Source organism: Mauremys reevesii, linkage group 3 (genome assembly GCF_016161935.1).
Source record: "Mauremys reevesii isolate NIE-2019 linkage group 3, ASM1616193v1, whole genome shotgun sequence".
In the NCBI taxonomy this organism is placed as follows: domain Eukaryota; kingdom Metazoa; phylum Chordata; order Testudines; family Geoemydidae; genus Mauremys; species Mauremys reevesii.
In genome coordinates, this window is record NC_052625.1 from 21,937,720 (window position 1) to 21,955,446 (window position 17,727).

Here is a 17,727-nt window from a genome sequence, read left to right on the forward strand (position 1 = left end):
GAATACTGTTTGAAACCCTTTGATTGAAAAGAGAAGTTCCCCTCCCTCAAACCCCACATACCATATATCATCTAATTTTGTTCCCAACCAGAAAAAAAAATGTGGATGTTTGTAGCAGATACCATAAGCATAATCTTCTTATCTAGATGTTTGTACCACTTCCCAGAGCAGCAGTCTAAAAGCCTGATTCTAAGTACACCAAAGACTATTCATGAGGATTGTCAGGATCAGACCATAAGAAATCAATTGTATCTTGTTAATCTGGAATTGTGAAATCAATGGGACTACTCCTGGAGTGAGGTACTGCTCAACATGAGTAGGGGCAGCAGAATCTGTCCTACAATATTTTCCCCATATATGTACAAGTGCTGGTTAGATTTTGATTATTGCAGGGGGCGGCTGAAAACTTTATACCCAGAAATTCAGAAACTCCTGTTATCTCCTGTTGGCCCGGGTCCCTGACCAGCCTACATGTTCCATATCTCCCCTCTTGCTGAGCCCCCCTGTGCAGCATGAGAGATGTAGTCTGGCTGGGGAATCCACCACATGAAGGAGAGTGGGGACGAGAGGTGCCTGAACCACAGCTCTTTGATGTACCATAGTGGCATTACTGAAAAGAAATATTTGGGGTTTTGGCTGACTATCAAACATGTTGGGGGTTTTCTTGACAAAAGTTGAAAATTCCAACAGAAAGTAGCTAATTTTTTTTTTTAAATTTGATCTAGTTGAAAACTCAATTTTCCATCAGAAAAAGTGTTTTAATGGATTTTTTATCATCCCTAGGCTATGCTTACACTGGTCATTGATTAATTTTATTTTAGTGAGCTACTTCTTAGGCATAATACTGGCAGGTCCAAGTTCCTCTGTGAAAGAGCTGTAAAAGTGGCCATATGTTTGTGCTACATTTTGCGTGGCAGGATAAAGAGTTGCAGGTTTATACCACATCCCACTTCCTGTACAAAAAGTGCAAGACAGATAAAAAGTTCTAAGTCATGATAGAATTTTAGCATGAAGTAGACAAAGGGCCTAATCTACAGCAAGACAGCTAATTCACTACCCATATGCCTCTACCAGCAGTAGGAATGGTGAGGCTGTAGTGTATATGGTTTTCTGGCATTTTTATGTCAGCAAAAACATTTTATGTCTGCATTGCCAGTGGTGAATCACAAGGCCCAGATTTGTCACTGTAGCTGAAGTATATAGAAGCATATGAAAACTTGTGTATAAATTAATGAGCCCCCCACTTTAATATGTGAATGTGAAATGGCCTCACAGTTGTAACTCAAATCAGAAATTGAGGACTTCCTTAAAACACGTCTTGCTGTTTGATAAAATCAAGACTGAGTGAGTGCATCATAGAGCTGTTTCTGTGCCTATGAAGCACAAAAAAGAGATGAATAATACATATTCAGGAAGAAATTGAGGGGATTATTAGAGGCTTTTTCTTAAAGTGTTTCAGAAATATGTCAGGTATTGTGCAAGACATACTGCTATTTATGTGGTGGTGGTGGGATGAACAGTTGGGTGGACTGTATCCACTGCTAGGGTCAGGAAAGTTACCCTTAAAGATTTCAGCGTGGCACAGCATGTCAGCTTCCAGTGTAGGGCCAGGCCTCAGAGTCTGTAAGTTGGCATAGTTCTATTGTCAAGAAAGGTCTGAGGAGCTTGTCTGGAATATTCATAGTAATTCTTCCTCTTTGCCCATGATTGGATGTCAGTGCTCATTTAAGACACCTTAAATTAGTTCCTCTTCTCCACTATCTCCAACACGTAACCATGGATGCAGGAGTTCAAAAGTATATTCCTGTTTCTTTCTAGAATCAGAGGCACAATTTAGACGACAGGTTTTGTTTCTAATATAAAAGTAACTATGAGCAAATGCTTCCAGCAATAGTTGACTTTGTAACTGTCCACACAGATAATTATCTAACACTAAGGGTATGTCTACACTATGGGATTATTCCGATTTTACAGAAACTGGTTTTTTAAAACATTGTATAAAGTCAATTACACGTGGCCACACTAAGCACATTAATTTGGTGGTGTGCGTCCATGTACCGAGGCTAGTGTCGATTTCCGGAGTGTTGCACTGTGGGTAGCTATCCCTTAGTTCCCGCAGTCTCCCCTGCCCATTGGAATTCTGGGTTGAGATCCCAGTGCCTGATAGGGCAAAAAACATTATCGCAGGTGGTTCTGGGTACAGCCTCACCCCTGCCTCCATGCAAGTAGCAGACAACCGTTTTGCGCCTTTTTCCCTGGCTGAACTGTGCAGATGCCATAGCACAGCAAGCATGGACCCTGCTCAGCTCAAGACAGCAATCATGGACGTTGTAAACACCTCACGCATTCTCGTGCAGTCAGTGCTGAACTAGGACCTGCAAAACCAGTCGAGGAGGTGGCAGCGACGGCAGCGCGGCGATGAGAGTGTTGAGGACATTAAAACCATGGGCCCCTGCGCTTTGGAGATCATGCTGGTAATGGGGCGGGTTCTAGCTATGGAACACCGATTTTGGGCCCGGGAAACAAGCAGAGACTGGTGGGACCGCATAGTGTTGTGGGTGTGGGACGATTCCCAGTGGCTGTGAAACTTTCGCATGCGTAAGGGCACTTTCATGGAACTTTGTGACTTGCTTTCCCCTGCCCTGAAACGCCAGCATACCAAGATGAGAGCAGCCCTCACAGGTGAGAAGCGAGTGGCGATAGCCCTCTGGAAGCTTGCAATGCCAGACAGCTACCGGTCAGTCGGGAATCAATTTGGAGCGGGCAAATCTACTGTGGGGGCTGCTGTAATGCAAGTAGCCAAAGCACTCATTAAGCTGCTGCTACGAAAGGTTGTGACTGGGAAATGTGCAGGTCATAGTGGATGGCTTTGCTGCAATGGGATTCCCTAACTGTGGTGGGGCGATAGATGGAACCCATATCCCTGTCTTGGCACCGGAGCACCAAGGCACCCAGTACATAAACCGAAAGCGGTACTTTTCCATGGTGCTGCAAGCATTGGTGGAACACAAGGGACGTTTCACCAACATCCATGTGGGATGGCCAGGAAGGGTTCATGATGCTCGCGTCTTCAGGAACACTAATCTGTTTAAACAGTTGCAGAAAGGGAATTACTTCCCAGACCAGAAATTAACAGCTGGGGATGTTGAAATGCCTGTAGTTATCCTGGGGGGCCCAACCCACCCCTTGATGCCATGGCTCATGAAGCCATACACAGGCAGCCTGGACAGTAGTCAGGAGTTGTTCAACTACAGGCTGAGCAAGTGCAGAATGGTGGTAGAATGTGCATTTGGCCATTTAAAGGCGCGCTGGTGCACATTACTGACTCGCTCAGACCTCAGCCAAACCAATGTCCCCATTGTTATTGCTGCTTGCTGTGCGCTCCACAGTCTCTGTGAGAGTAAGGGGGAGACCTTTACAGCAGCTTTGAAAACCAGTTTCATCACAGGCCAGGGTACGGTGTGACTGTTGTTTGTTTCTCCTTGATGAACCCCCCCCCCCTTGCTTGACTCATTCCCTGTAAGCCACCCACCCTCCCCCTTCGATTACCTCTTGCTTCCTAAGGAAATAAAATCACTCTCGTTTAAAAATCACATTCTTTATTAATTATAAAAAGAGGGCGAGAACTGATAAGGTAGCCCAGGTGGGGTTTGGGAGGAGGATAGGAGGGAAAGAAAAGGCCACTAAAAAAAATGACAGCCTTTTGGTTGGGCTGTCCACTGGGGTGGAATAGGCGGGTGCACAGAGCCTCCCCCTACGCGTTCTTAGTCCTCTGGTGGGTGAGGAGGCTAAGGAACATGGTGAGGGCGGTTATACAGGGGCTGCAGCGGCATTCTGTGATCCTGCTGCCGTTCCTGACGCTTCACCAGATGCCGGAGCATGTCTGTTTGATCATGCAGCAGCCCCAGAGTTGCATCCCAACACCCCAGATCTTCCTGCCGCCACCTCAGATCTTGAGCGTCTCTCCTCTCCTCACATTCATCCCTCCTAGCCTCACGTTGGTCCCTCCTGTCCTCACGGTCACTGGCATCTTTCCTGTACTTTGATACCACGTCCTTCCACTCATTCAGATGAGCTCTTTCATTGCGGGTCACTTCCATGATTTCTAAGAACATTTTTGTCTCGCGTCTTTTTTTCCCTGCCGCCTTATCTGAGATAGCCTTCGGGATGGAGGAGGGAGACTTGAAAATTTTGCAGCTGCAGGAGGGAGGGGAAAAAAGGGAGAGAAGTATTTAAAAAGATACATTTTACAGAACAATGCTTACACTCTTTCACGGTGAACAACACTATTCACCTTACATAGCACATGTGATCTCACTACAAGGTCACATTTTGCATCTTAATATTGAGTGCCTGCGGCTTTGGTGTTAGAGATCACAGACGCAGGTCCGGGCATCAGAATTCGGCTTGCATGCGGCCATGGTAAGCCATTGTCTTTCAGCTTCTGCAGCCTTCATATATCCAGCACCCTCCTTTCCCAAATTGAGTGCTGCTTCTTTCCTGTTAACGTGCAGCACCAGAACCGCCCCATCCAATTCTCTGGGATGATCGCTTTACCTCTGCCCCCACCATGTGGCTGGTATCATGGAAGATCCCTGCTAGCCAAACGCGAAAAAGATCAGCGCCAATCACCACCACCCTCGCTTTGCTAAATGCAGGGAAGGATTTCTTGTAAGTCATAGGCAAACAGTCCAACCATCTCTGTCCCCTTAATTAAATTCCCGTATTTCAACCAGGTTACCATGAACAATATCACTGTCCCTAGGATAACACAGTGAGATAAAGAACGGATGTTGCTTGAATGCCAGCAAACACCGGGACCATACGCAGCTAGGCTTTGTCAAGCAATGATACCAGATTACTTGCTACATGCATGGCGTGGTCAAGTGTCCTACCATGGAGGATGAAATAAGGCTGCCCTGCCCAGAAACCTTCTGCAAAGGCTTTTGGAGTACCTCCAGGAGAGCTTCATGGAGCTGTCCCTGGAGGATTTCTGCTCCATCCCCAGACATGTTAACAGACTTTTCCAGTAACTTTACTGGCCGCGAATGCATCCCAAGTCCTCAGGGCAAATTAATCATTAAAAAAAAAGCTTGCTTTTAAACCATGTTTTATATTTACAAAAGGTACACTCACCAGAGGTCCCTTCCATGGCTTCATTGTCTGGGATAGTGGCTTTGGAAGGCTGGGAGGGTTCTTCTGTTAGGCTGAGAAAAAGCTCCTGGCTGTTGGGGAGAATGGAGTGCTGTGTGCTCTCTGCAAGCTCATCCTCCTCATCTTCCCTGTCCGCAGAATCCTCAGGCAAGGCTAAGATTACCCCCACCTCGGAATCCACAGACAGGGGTGGGGTAGTGGTGGTGGACCCCCCTAGAATTGCATGCAGCTCAGCGTAGAAGCGGCATGTTTTCGGCCCTGCCCCGGACCTTCCCTTTGCTGCTTTGGTTTTCTGGTAGGCTTGTCTGAGCTCCTTAACTTTAACACGGCACTGTACTGAGTCCCTGCTGTGGCCTCTCTCCATCATGGCCTTGGAAATTTTTTCAAATGTTTTTTCATTTCGTCTTTTGGAACGGAGTTCTGTTAGCACGGAATCCTCTCCCCATATAGTGATCAGATCCAGTACCTCCTGTGCGGTCCATGGTGGAGCTCTTTTTCGATTCTCAGGAGACTGCATAGTTACCTGTGCTGATGAGCTCTGCGTGGTCACCTGTGCTCATCAGCTCACCAAGCTGGGCAAACAGGAAATGAAATTCAAAAGTTTGCGGGGCTTTTCCTGTCTACCTGGCCAGTGCATCCGACTCCAGATTGCTGTCCAGAGCGGTCACAATGGTGCACTGTGGGATAGCTCCTGGAGGCCAATACAGTCGAATTGTGGCCACGCTAACCCTAATACGACATGGCAATACCGATTTCAGCGCTACTCCCCTCGTCGGGGAGGAGTACAGAAATCGGTTTTAAGAGCCCTTTATATCGATATAAAGGGCTTCGTTGTGTGGACGGGTGCAGCGTTAAATCGGTTTAACACTGCTAAATTCGGTATAAACGCGTAGTGTAGACCAGGCCTAAGAAAGGAAGCAACGTGAATGATAGAAAACATAAGAAATTGAATTCACAAAAGCGAAACCCAGTGTAATTGTCTTGATTTCTTGAAAGAACCTATTAAAGTGAACTAGATAATGATTTCTAAATTCAAAAATCTATAGGGAAAAATCAGCAGGAATAGACAGCAGATATCACACAACAGCCCCTCCTGTCTGTTACAAGGCAAAACAGAAAGAGAGCGAGCGATCAATCTGCTAATGCTGTCTTAGTACAGAAAAACACTCTGGTCACCATTATCTCCAATATTCCTCTAATATAGCTTGTGCTATGGGAGTTGAGAGCTAGAGTATAGATGGATGATGAGATTGTAAGGGCTATTTTAAAATACAGGGTCTAATCTCCCTTCAGTGCATCTGCAGAGCTCCCAAAGATCCTGAATCAAGACAGGCTTTCCTTAATACATCTGCATTGGGGTATAATCAAGGGTGAAAGTAACTTAACGGACTTACCAGTACGCAGGGCAGCCAGGGTCCTAGGCAAGGTGGGGGAGGGGGACTCTGGGCCCCTAGAAGGGCTGGGGCTGAGGCCAGGGCCAGACTTCCCTAGTCAGCCTTTCAGCACTGCCCAACCCAGCCCACACCAGCCATGGCTCCAGCAGCAATTTAAAGGGCCCAAGGCTCCCAGTTGCCGCTACCACACCAGTGGCAGCCAGCAGCCCTGCACCCTTTAAATTGCTGCTGGACCCTGGAGCTCCCACGCCAGCGACTGGAACCCTAGACCCTTTTAAAATCGCCAGGCCCTGGGGCAGCTGCCCCTTCCCACACAGTCAGCTGCTTACCAGCGGCCACCTTCTTACTGGTACGGCTTACTTTCACCTCTGGGTATAATGCACATGAAACTAAGCTGGTAGCTAAGGTGCCTATACATGTAACCATCCGATTATGTTCATTGGTTGTGTAGTGAAAGTGATCACATAAAATATAAAGAAAATTCTGAAAAGCTAATGTAATTTGTTTTGCAACTTTGTTAATCTGCAGGTTTAAGAAGAAAATAAACCCTTCTCTCCTTCAGTCTCTGTGTGTGTTTCTAATTTACATTGCAGAACTGGAACTAAAATTATACTTTTAATTCAAAAATAACATCAGGGCAAAATTTACTCACCTTTACCTTAATTCAGTGACACTACCTGAAAGAGTGATGGCTTGTGTGAACAAAGGGAGCAGGATTTAGTCTATTATAGAAGCTTATCAGATCAGAACTATGCAAACCATTAAAAAAAAGTTTTCATACATTGCAACATTTCAGCCCAAAGCCAGACAGCTTAGTGTATATAAAAAGTTATTAACATCGACTCGGAAGGAACTCTAGGCATCACTAAAACTACTCATTCCTCCATCTGTCCTAAATTTATCTTTCCTAACAAAACACATAGCTGTTTAGAATTGGGTCTGTGCTATGTGGAAAATAGATTTCCTATTCTATTCAGAATCTAAATGGCACTGTTGTCCCTCAAAGGTCATAGGAACTAGGGCAGCCAATAAGAAAACTGATATTAAACCCAGTATTGAGCATCCTTAAACTTGAGTGATGTTTCATTTAACTCAACAGGACTTAGTGTGGGAATAGGATTTGCAGGATCAACTCCCATAATGCAGAAGAAAAAGGTATGTTAAAATAGCTAGAGTGGGTGATATGTGGTAAATCTAGAGAACATCAATCCCCTACTATTCACTACTCTAAGGAAAAGGTCCCCTGGACTTACATTTCAAACAATAGCTGTGCAGCTGCCCTCTGAAACTCAGGCTTCTTGAAAGTGTCAGAGACACCCAAAAACTGAGCCCCTCCCAAAATATCACTAGTCATTTTTCAGAAAGTAGGCCTTAGGCCTACACAGAGTTTTTGCATGGATCTAACTAAACTGGTAGGTTTAGTAAAGGTATTCATATTTGTAGCTATACCAATAAACACTTTTACACCAGTGTAACTGCCTATCCACTAGGGAGGTGTGCTGATTTAACTAAATTTGTTTTTCTACCAATTTAGGCAATCAATGCAAAAACTATGTAGAGATGCTCTTCGTGTACAAGTCACTTTAGGCTTCCCACTAGCCAACGATACTCAGTAGCTGTGGAAAATGCCTTAAAAACAAATTTCCTAATATGAACAAAACAAAAGCAGCGTCTCTCGAGCTGATTTAAGCTTTCGGGGCCTCTCATGAGTAGCCTCATTTAAGTCAAGGAGTGTTGGAGGGGCTGAATAACTGTTAGGATCAGATCCCCCCACCCCCCAGTGTTCTTGAATTGTCTACAGGGATGAAGTATAAACACAAAGCCAGCTTATCTTGGAGCCAAAAAGGAAAACACAGAAGTGAATGAAAATATTTAATTATACACAATAAAACAAAATTGTACCCAAGAATTTTTGAAATAAAATAATTACTAAAATGTTAATTGAGAACTTTAAAGAAACTGATTGAACAGATATTTCAAGCTTTATTCTGATCTCTATATTTCCTCAGTCATGCTCTGTTTGGTTATTACACCTACAAATCACATGAAAAAATGCTGTTTGATCCCTTTCATTTATTTTAAAGCTATTACAAAAATGCTGAAGGCTAGCACATTGCAGCTCCTCTCATATTAGATTTATAGGAAGCACCTGTCCCTGCTCCAGCTGCATAAATACAGTTTAAAAATAATCTGCAGAACTACATACACAGACCTGCCCTGTATTGAGCATTACGACTGGAGGTGCATAATCACCTACACCAGTGGTTTTCAACCTTTTTTCATTTGTGGGACCCCTAAAAAATTTCAAATAGAGGTGCGGACCCCTTTGGAAATCTTAGGGCTTGTCTTCACTACCAGGGTAAGTTGACCTAAGTTACACTACTCCAGCTACGTGAATAACAAAGCTGGAGTCGACGTAGCTTTGACCTTCACTGAGCTGCATTAATGGGAGACGCTCTCTGGTCGACTTCCCTTACTCTTCTCAGAGAGGTGGCGTGCCTGGGTTACTAGACCCGCTAAATCAACCCCTGCTGCATCGACTGCAGCAACGTTGATCTCCCCATAGTGAAGACCAGCCCTTAGACATAGTTTGCAGGTCCGCAGACCACAGGTTGAAAACCACTGACCTACGTCCTTCAAATTATTGCTCTGAATCAAATTTATTTATTTTTGCATCTGGGAGTCAGACTGCCAGACAGTAATTAGACCTATACAAGTTTTTAAAAGTTTAGTGATGCCTTTGTCAGTGGATAAGACTATTTAAATAGCTTAAAAAAGTGAATGAATCTGATTAGAGAACTTGTTGGTATAAAAACAAAAACAAAAAAACCCCAAACCCCCACACAATACAGAAATAGATCCTCACATGTGCTTGAGTTATGCTTGACAACCTATGGAGCTAAGGGGGCAGGGCATAGCCCCTGATTCAGGGTGCAGAGGGGGATCCTAATTAGCACTGAGTGGAATGACTCTGGATGCCCAGCGCACAGCATGTTTTGGCCACACCTTCTCCTTCCCCCTATGATGCCAGGAGCCGGAAGTAGGTGGTACAGAGGTTTATGTCACCCAGGATTCTTCTATGCAAGGGGACTTTCAGCTGTTTTAGGTTGGCCCAAAGTCACCAGAAAGGAAGTGTATGTAAGAGGATCTGACCCAATATATTTTATGTAGTTCAAAATAAACACATGCAACTCAAAAAAGTATATTCCTTACAGTACCAATCCCATGCTACCATTCATAAAGCATCCAGTACATTACAGTAAAAAAAATACCAAGAGAACAGTGCAAAATGGTTTTGCTTCTTTGTTCAATAACTCATGTCATACCATAGCTGCACTAGTTAAGAACTCCAGGGAACATTCTAGTATTTTTAAATAGATCTAACAATGACATAGTCATTACCATTTTTAATAATAAATTTGCTTTCTAAGCAAATAGAGTGAACATATAAATGTGAAAAAAAATCAGTGCATAAGCTAAGTTTAGCAATAAAAACGTGTATATAAAAAATGTTGAGATAGCGCTATCAGGTGAGAAGAAAATATTAAGAGGACTAAATGGGCCACTGCTGTGCACCAGCAGGACAATTCCTGGATTTGTCTGGTTTGTTATTTAGCAAATTTATATTAATTTTGTAAGGAGCAACAACTGGTTTCGTTTCCAACTACTTCTTTCCCTTAAATTATATAAACGTAGCCCCTCTGAAGATACCTCCTGCGCTCAGCAGAAGCTCGCTCATGGAAACAGGTCTTTAGCACTTAGCACTACCCCTTTCCAACAATGTAAAAAAAATTATATGGGGTTATTTTGATGTACAAATTCCCAAACCCTGTTCCCTAATGTCACCTTTAATGTGGCATCAACCTTTGATCAGCTGCCCTAATTATAGTCTGAAACGTGCATAATAAGTTGCACTGACAAACATTCCGAGAGGAAAAGTTAGGCTCCCACAGCATAACCATGAGTATTAATATTCGACTACATATAAATTGTCTGTCTCTGGCCATTAGAGAAATTGGTTTTCAGACTGACAGCAAAACAGAGACTCAGGGGTTGAAGCCCTGAAATAGACCATCGAAATTGACTTCAAAGCCACTAAAAAGCTCTTCTTCACCTTGGGTTCCCCCATCAGTATAGTACTGGCTATTGGAAGCACTATTTTGATTATTCTGAATAAGATTGCTGAGTGACCCTGATTCGTTCATAACTTGAGGGTCTAGGAAACCGTAAGCAGCTGAATGAAATGCATTGGACTGTGAACTAAAAGATGAGCTACAAGAAGCTGCTAGAGATGTACTGGTAGAAGGAGCCTGATGGATTTGCCTCCTGTGATCATTTGGGTTTAAAACTTGATTAAATGATGCCTTTTCTACGTTCATGCTCATGCATCCCATGTCATCAGTCTCCATGTTAACAATGCTGGGTGCTGTGACGTTTATGGTGTGAGCCTGATGCATGATGCTGCTATCAGAGACATTCTGCATGTCTTGCTGAGACACTGCTGATGCTCCTATACCATTTGTGATGGTGAAATCTCGATAGTAGTTTATATCCTTCTGATCAGTCCAGTGCAGAACATTTTCATGAAGAGCTGAGAGAGAACTGCTGCTCTGTGGGTTAGGGTGAAGTGCATCCATCACAAAACTGTTCTGTGGGTGTGTATTAACTGTGTTGCTTGATGAAGTGGAGCACAGGGAATGCCAACATGAAGAAAGAGCTTCATCATGCTTAACCGGTCCCACGGCCTGCACATTCGTAGGCTGATGTGGGATTGGATTTGAATTGCATGTGGGTGGGGAATAATAAGACGGAATTTGACTGGTGCTTACAGGAGTTCTCTGCAGCGGCATAATCGCAGTTTGAGAAAACATATTTGGTTCTGTGAAAAGGAAACACAGTTCTTAATGCATGGAAATTATAAGAATGAAAAACATGGCAGGCAATTCAAATAGTCAAGCCTGCCAAAGTCGTACATCAAAAGCACTAAGCACAGGCTTAACTTTAAGCACACATGCAATCCTATTGACATCAGTGGGATGATTCATGGGCTTGCAGTTAAGCACCTACTTAAGTGCTTTGTTGGATCAGGCCGCAGTGCTTAGCACCTTGCAGGACAAACCCTAAATGTCCAACCTGCAGTTAGACTGGCTGTACACATCACCCTTCTCTTTACTTGAAACATGGAAGCTAGAGAAGCTTACAATAAAAATATGGCTGGCTTTGAGGCTATATAGTAAGTACTCTCAATATTTTAGGGCATGTCTATTCTGCATCTGGGAGCAAGCCTCCAGCCCCAATCCACAGACTTGTACTGGCGAATATTTAAGCAAATGGTGCGGAAAGCCCGAAAATTTAAAGTTAAACTTCACTGAAAAGAACCAAACGTCTGAAAGCTCAGAGATAAGCAGAGATAACAGATACGATTGTCAAAAAAGCCTAAATAAGTTGGGAACCTAAGTCCCAATGACTTTGAGACTTAGGCTCCCAAGGCCGAAATCCTCAAAGGTATTTAGGTGCCTAACACTTTGACAATGGGACTCCTAAGACATTTAGGTGCTTTGGAAAACTTTACTCACTGTTTAGTATTTGTCCAAACAACTTTACCTCCAACCCAATCTCCTGCTGCTCTCCCTGGCACCAGCCCCCTACCCCTCCCTCTCACTGAAAAGGGGCAGTACATGCTTGCTTGCTCTCTCCCTGCTGGCTGTCAAGGGCTCCTGCCCCACGTCAGTGATGGACTTTGGGGGTGGGGCCTATTGCAGACCTCTGGTGTTTGTTCCCCTCTTACCCCTGCTACTGAAGAGCTTCTCTCTCCTGCAGTGAACTGCCCTGTCATGAGGGAGCATTAGGGACTGGCCTCTCATACTATCAGCAGGGGGCAGACTCCAGAGACGACTCATTGCCAAGGGACAGTGCTCTTGCTGAGAGGGGAAAAGACCCCACAAATCTTCCCCAACCATTTCTTTTAGACAGCTTCACATGGGGTATTTTCATCCACCTGAGGGGCAGGCCTACAGCAGCACTTTCAAGATGGAGAAACTACAGCATACGCCTTATGAGGGTGACAGTCATAATTTCACTGTGCCCCTTCGGGAGACCATGAATGAAATGGGGGAGACAGGGGCAGGTGCAAATAATAAGTGTCTTCAGGTAATACTACTGCCTTGAAGTTTAAGTGCTAGAGTCCCGGTGGATAGAGGGAGGGCCAGGTGTGTTCTCAGCTGTGCACCCGCATTTACATGTCAAGTTATTGCAACTCAGCATGCATGAATCAGAAAGCGAAAGGGCTTTTTAATTTCTCTGAATATGCATGAGTGGCAATTGTACACGCAAACGTCACCCCACCAGTGCCTCTGGCCACTGAAAACTAGCCCCCAGTGTTTGGAAAAGCTAAGGGCCCTCATCATACTCTCTGCTATGGAAAATGGAAACTGCAAATCAGAGAGTCGTCGTTTGTTTCAAACTGATGCTGGATTGACATATGCAGATAGATCTACCTTTCTTAATTATCCTCCCGTCGCCAGGGATAGACCGGAATGGAGCTGCTTTGGGCCTCTCGGACACATTGGGACCTGCGATGGAAAAGGACATTAACTCTGTTATTTAAGAATAGGATTGCTTTTAAAAAAAAAAAAACTTTGCCCAAATTAAAAAAAAGAACGTGGAGGCAAACTACCAAATGTTTTCCTTACCATATTCCTGCATGAGCTTTTGCAAAGCCAATGTTGATATTTGCCTTTGTCTTTTTGCTTTATTACCATAAGGATCTACATGGGGAAGGAGAAAAGAGTATTGGTGATAAGGATGCTCTCCACTGTGTTTTGTAAAGAAAGTTTCCAGAACTTATGTATGCCTTCTGTTTATAATGGCAAGGGTCTTCCCAAATGTAGTTCTCATAGATATGTGATCTAAAGAGCTGATACAAAAAAATCACAACCCACCACCCCTAATATTATTCTAAAGAAGGACAATGCTGGGGTGCCGTTACTAAAAACACACTTTTACTGATTCAAAGTTGTTCTCTCATGTAAAAATACAGCACTGACATACTCTTAAGAATTCTCCTAGTAGGAACTGTACCTTTTTCATCTGGTAGATATCTGAAATCCATCGACTCACTGACTTCCTGGTCAGAGGGTCTTCGCAGCTGCATCTTTACCGTAACTGGTTCAGTGATGTCTTTGTAAAATGGTGGGGTTTTGAATACAATAGCGACTTGGCGATGTACATCAGCTTGTGAGAAACTACCTTTGGCTTCCCACTCATTCAAGACAAATCTGACTTCTATATCATCTAGTCCATCAGAAAAAGAAGGTACCAGTTAGTACAGAGAGAAAAAACTAAAACCTATGGCCATTTTCAAACGTGCAGGCCTAAAGTTGGCGTTTAAGTCCTTATGTAGGCTCCTAAGTAGCCTGATTTTCAGAGGTGCTGATGACTTATTGAGTTCAATGGGAGTTGAGGGTGCTCAGCAACTCTGAAATCAGGCCACTTATTTAGGAGCTTAAGTGAAGGTTTAGGGGCCTAACTTTAGGCCTCCAAGCTCGAAAATGTTGGCCTCCGCAGCTGAATACTTTTGAAATATATTCTGGAAAGAGGGAGAGAAACTAATCACAGTTACCTTTTTGAACCTTGTCACACAGTAGAAATATTTCATCTCCTCCTTTTACACTTCCACAATTCTTGTTCACACGACAGATTCTCAACTCTGCTGTGTTAGGAGCTCCTAGAGATAAACAGGAAATAGCAATAGGACATAAGGACACATGAACAGCCACACTGGGTCAGACCAATGGTCCATCTAGCCCAGTATCTGGTCTTCCAACAGTGACCAATGCCAATTATGTCAGAGAGAATGAACAAGACAGGCAATGTATTGAGTGATCCATCCTACGTCATCCAGTTCCAGCTTCTGGCAGTTGATGTTTAGGAACACCCAGAGCTTGGGGTTGCGCCCCTGACCATCTTGGCTAATAAAAAAGAGAGGGCTTTATGAAAGTGCCCTGGGATGACTGATGGGCAGGTATAACAGCAGTGTTATCAACATGAAGGGATGTGAATGGCAGGGGTGAGTTTGAATGCACGTCTGTACTGGGCTTGGTATTAAAGTCTGTATTGGAGGGGGTGCTCTATCTAGCCCTCTCCACTACGTAAGGCTTTGTAAAACATTAGCGGCTGCCATAGAATGAAAGTGCAGAGGAGAAATTCTGGTACATATACACTGAAATTAAGGTCTCCATCCTGCTTGACCTAACAAGGCAATAACTGGGGCAGGGACAGTGCGCACCTAGCATTCAAAATGCCCTCCACATGAAGGTAATTTAGAAGCATGTTCCTAGACCAAGATGAAATCAGTAAGCTGGTGATGAAGGCAAGAAAGATGAAGGCTCTGGTCATGTAGCCTTTTCTTGTCTTGGGCACCGAACACCAATGCTGCTACTCTTAACCACTTATCTTCCATATTTATTCCAAAGCCAGCTCACATTACTGTTGCAAATATTTCACCACTTAGCCAGCTGCTGTTACTCAATGTTACAGCAACTCTGACCCATAGAACTCACACGCAAGGGTTTAGTCAATTACCCTTACACATCACTCTGGAGTTGCTGGAAAGGGTTGGGTCAGCAATTCGTTAAAGTGATACCATCCCCTTCCCCCCACCTCAGCACAGCAGATTATAATTTTTACTTATTTACATATTTGGTCAAAAAAAAAGGCTAAGTTTGGCCTAAAAGAGATGGGCAAATGAGGGTGGGGCGAGAGTCAATGAGTCTTTCTATACACTCACATAGCATCTACTCAATGTGGTCCCAGTCAGGATTGGGATTGCTGGGCACTACCACTATAGAAATATTTAATAAAAATAATTATTAATAAATAGTTAACAGGGTTTTAACATTTGGAGGGAATGGCCACAATTTTCAAAAACAGAATCCTAAAGTTAAAACTCCAAATTTTGGATTTAGGCATCTAAACAGGTGGCCAGATTTCAAAAAGTACCCAACAGCCCCCAATAGGGTCCACAGGAATTTCTGGGTGTTCAGCACTTCTGAAATCTGGCCACCAAGGCCTCAGTCCAACAAAATACTTTAAAGCATGTGCTTAACTAAGCATGCGAGCAATCCCAATAAATCAACATATGTACATATGGTTAAATTTATGCATGGGTTAGGTGCTTTGCTGGATCAAGGCCTCATTTAGGCGCTTAAGTATAGAAAATTCTGAAAATCTTGGTAATATTGCATATTATTGTCTGTAATTCTATACAAGGAGCCAGACTGGGCTCGAAGACAACCACCACACAACTTCTACTGACTTCAGCATCTGGCTAAAGATGTGCAGACACAGAAGGCCTCCGGTATTCTTTCAGTGCTCACAGAGGTACTGGATCACGAACTGCCTATGCAAGATTACCTCTGGTAGCCTCACTGTTTATCATTACAAAATAATACAATTAGGATAGCATAACTGTTTAGTCCTGAGCAGCACAGTCATGCTGGAGACCTGCAAAGCTTTGGAGTCTTCAGTGCCCAAAGTAATTATTCAATCTACCACAAGTCAGAGTTAATATATTAACAGTAGCTTTTCATGAACAAATGTGGGATTATGATACTGTTTCAAATTGATATACTTCATAAATAATATCATAATTCATATAATCCAATAAGTATGCTGGGCAAAAGGAGGTCCAATACATTTATAGATTACATCCCAAAAACCTAAATTAAAAGAACATTAAGGCTGCAAAGTCAAGGAGCTGAAATCTCCTAGTTAAGGCTGCATGTGCAACTATAATTCAGCCCCTTTGTGCATATTCATTATGATACAATCTTTACATATGTGATCACGTGCTGGTTTTCTCTGACTCATTCAGTGCACAGGACAGATTGTGCTCACTGAATGAGCAGCTCTTCAATATTTTGTTTCATTCTCATCATTCAGTGTGTGACCACATGCCTCGCTGCACACTATTCAAAACCTTCTCTACATAATAGTACAGAACTATTAATTTCCTCATGACGCTCTCAGTGTAATATCTTCGTGCTTTACTAACATTAATGGAATTGTCTTCACAGCCCTGTGAGGTGAGGCATAATTACTAGCCCCATATTACAGATGCCCAATAATTCTGGGTGTCCAATTTGAGATGCCTAGTACCTGATTTTTCAGAGAATTTGGTATTATGTAGCATTTTATATGTACGTAGCACAGTTCCCATTGACCTCAGTTGCAGCTCAGAGTGATCAGCACTTCTGCAAATCAGACCCCAGGTGTCTCAAGTTGGGTATTCAGAAAATGAGGAACACACAGTGACCACCATGTGAAAATTCTGGTTTACATAACTTGCACTGCATCACACAGGAACTCTAAAGCTGTCCCTGCAGTTCTTCTTTGAGTGATTGCTCATGTGTATTCCACAGTAGGTGTGCGTGCTCGCCACGTGCACTGGTGCCGGAAGTTTTTTCCCTTAGCAGTACCCGTACTGGGGGAGCACTGCTGCGACCTCTAGAGTGGCACCTCTATATCGCACTATAAGGGGAGCTGCGCACTACCCCCACCCTCAGTTCCTTCTTGCCACCAGTGAAGGTAGTCGGAACTTCGTGCTCCAGCTCTGCTGTAGCGCTTCTAGCCTTAGTAGTACAACTCTTCTTCATAGATTGCTTCTCTAGTTAGTTGCTTGGCTCGGGGCATGCCCCGTGCCCCAGGCTTCAAGTCGTGCAACTCCTGTCGCAGTTCTATGCCCAGGAGCGACCCACACTCTGTGTCTTCGCTGTCTGGGCGAGACTCATGTAAGTGAGTGTAGTAAAATCTGCAGATCGTTCAAGCCTTGAACAAAGTGTGAAAGAGATATCCGACTACGGGCCCTGCTAATGGAGTCGGCATTGGCCCCAGCACCGGCATGCCGACCTGACTCGGCACCGGGCACCGCATCATCGGTGCGGAGCGAGGCTCCATCCACCAGTCAGCACCACTCCCCTGCCAAGAAGCAAGGGAAGACTCAGCGGTGCCAAGAGAAGGACAGGGATGAAGCTGGTCTTGAGTTGGGCAGCCCACGATCCCCCTCAGGAACCAGACCATCGACTCGCGCTGAGCGGAGTAGTCCGGTCCCATCCGCGCGAGCCTCTCCTGTGGTGAAAATGCCGTTGATGCCAGAGGCAGCACAGGCAGCGCATGACAT

General features: G+C 44.1%; 1 protein-coding gene across 6 annotated transcripts in view; it reads right to left on the minus strand.

Annotated features, from left to right (window-relative positions):
- Positions 1 to 8,407: 8,407 nt before the first annotated feature.
- The window catches only part of REL (REL proto-oncogene, NF-kB subunit), a 54,856-nt gene continuing 45,536 nt past the window's right edge, over positions 8,408 to 17,727 (minus strand). For all 6 annotated transcript variants that reach the window (XM_039531055.1, XM_039531054.1, XM_039531058.1 and 3 more), the window contains 5 exons: positions 14,170 to 14,274; positions 13,629 to 13,841; positions 13,241 to 13,315; positions 13,046 to 13,120; positions 8,408 to 11,427 (listed from right to left, as the gene is read on the minus strand). In XM_039531055.1, coding sequence (XP_039386989.1) covers positions 10,595 to 11,427; positions 13,046 to 13,120; positions 13,241 to 13,315; positions 13,629 to 13,841; positions 14,170 to 14,274 — 1,301 coding nt within the window. In that variant the 3' untranslated portion in view covers positions 8,408 to 10,594. The remainder of the gene's footprint in view (positions 11,428 to 13,045; positions 13,121 to 13,240; positions 13,316 to 13,628; positions 13,842 to 14,169; positions 14,275 to 17,727) is intronic.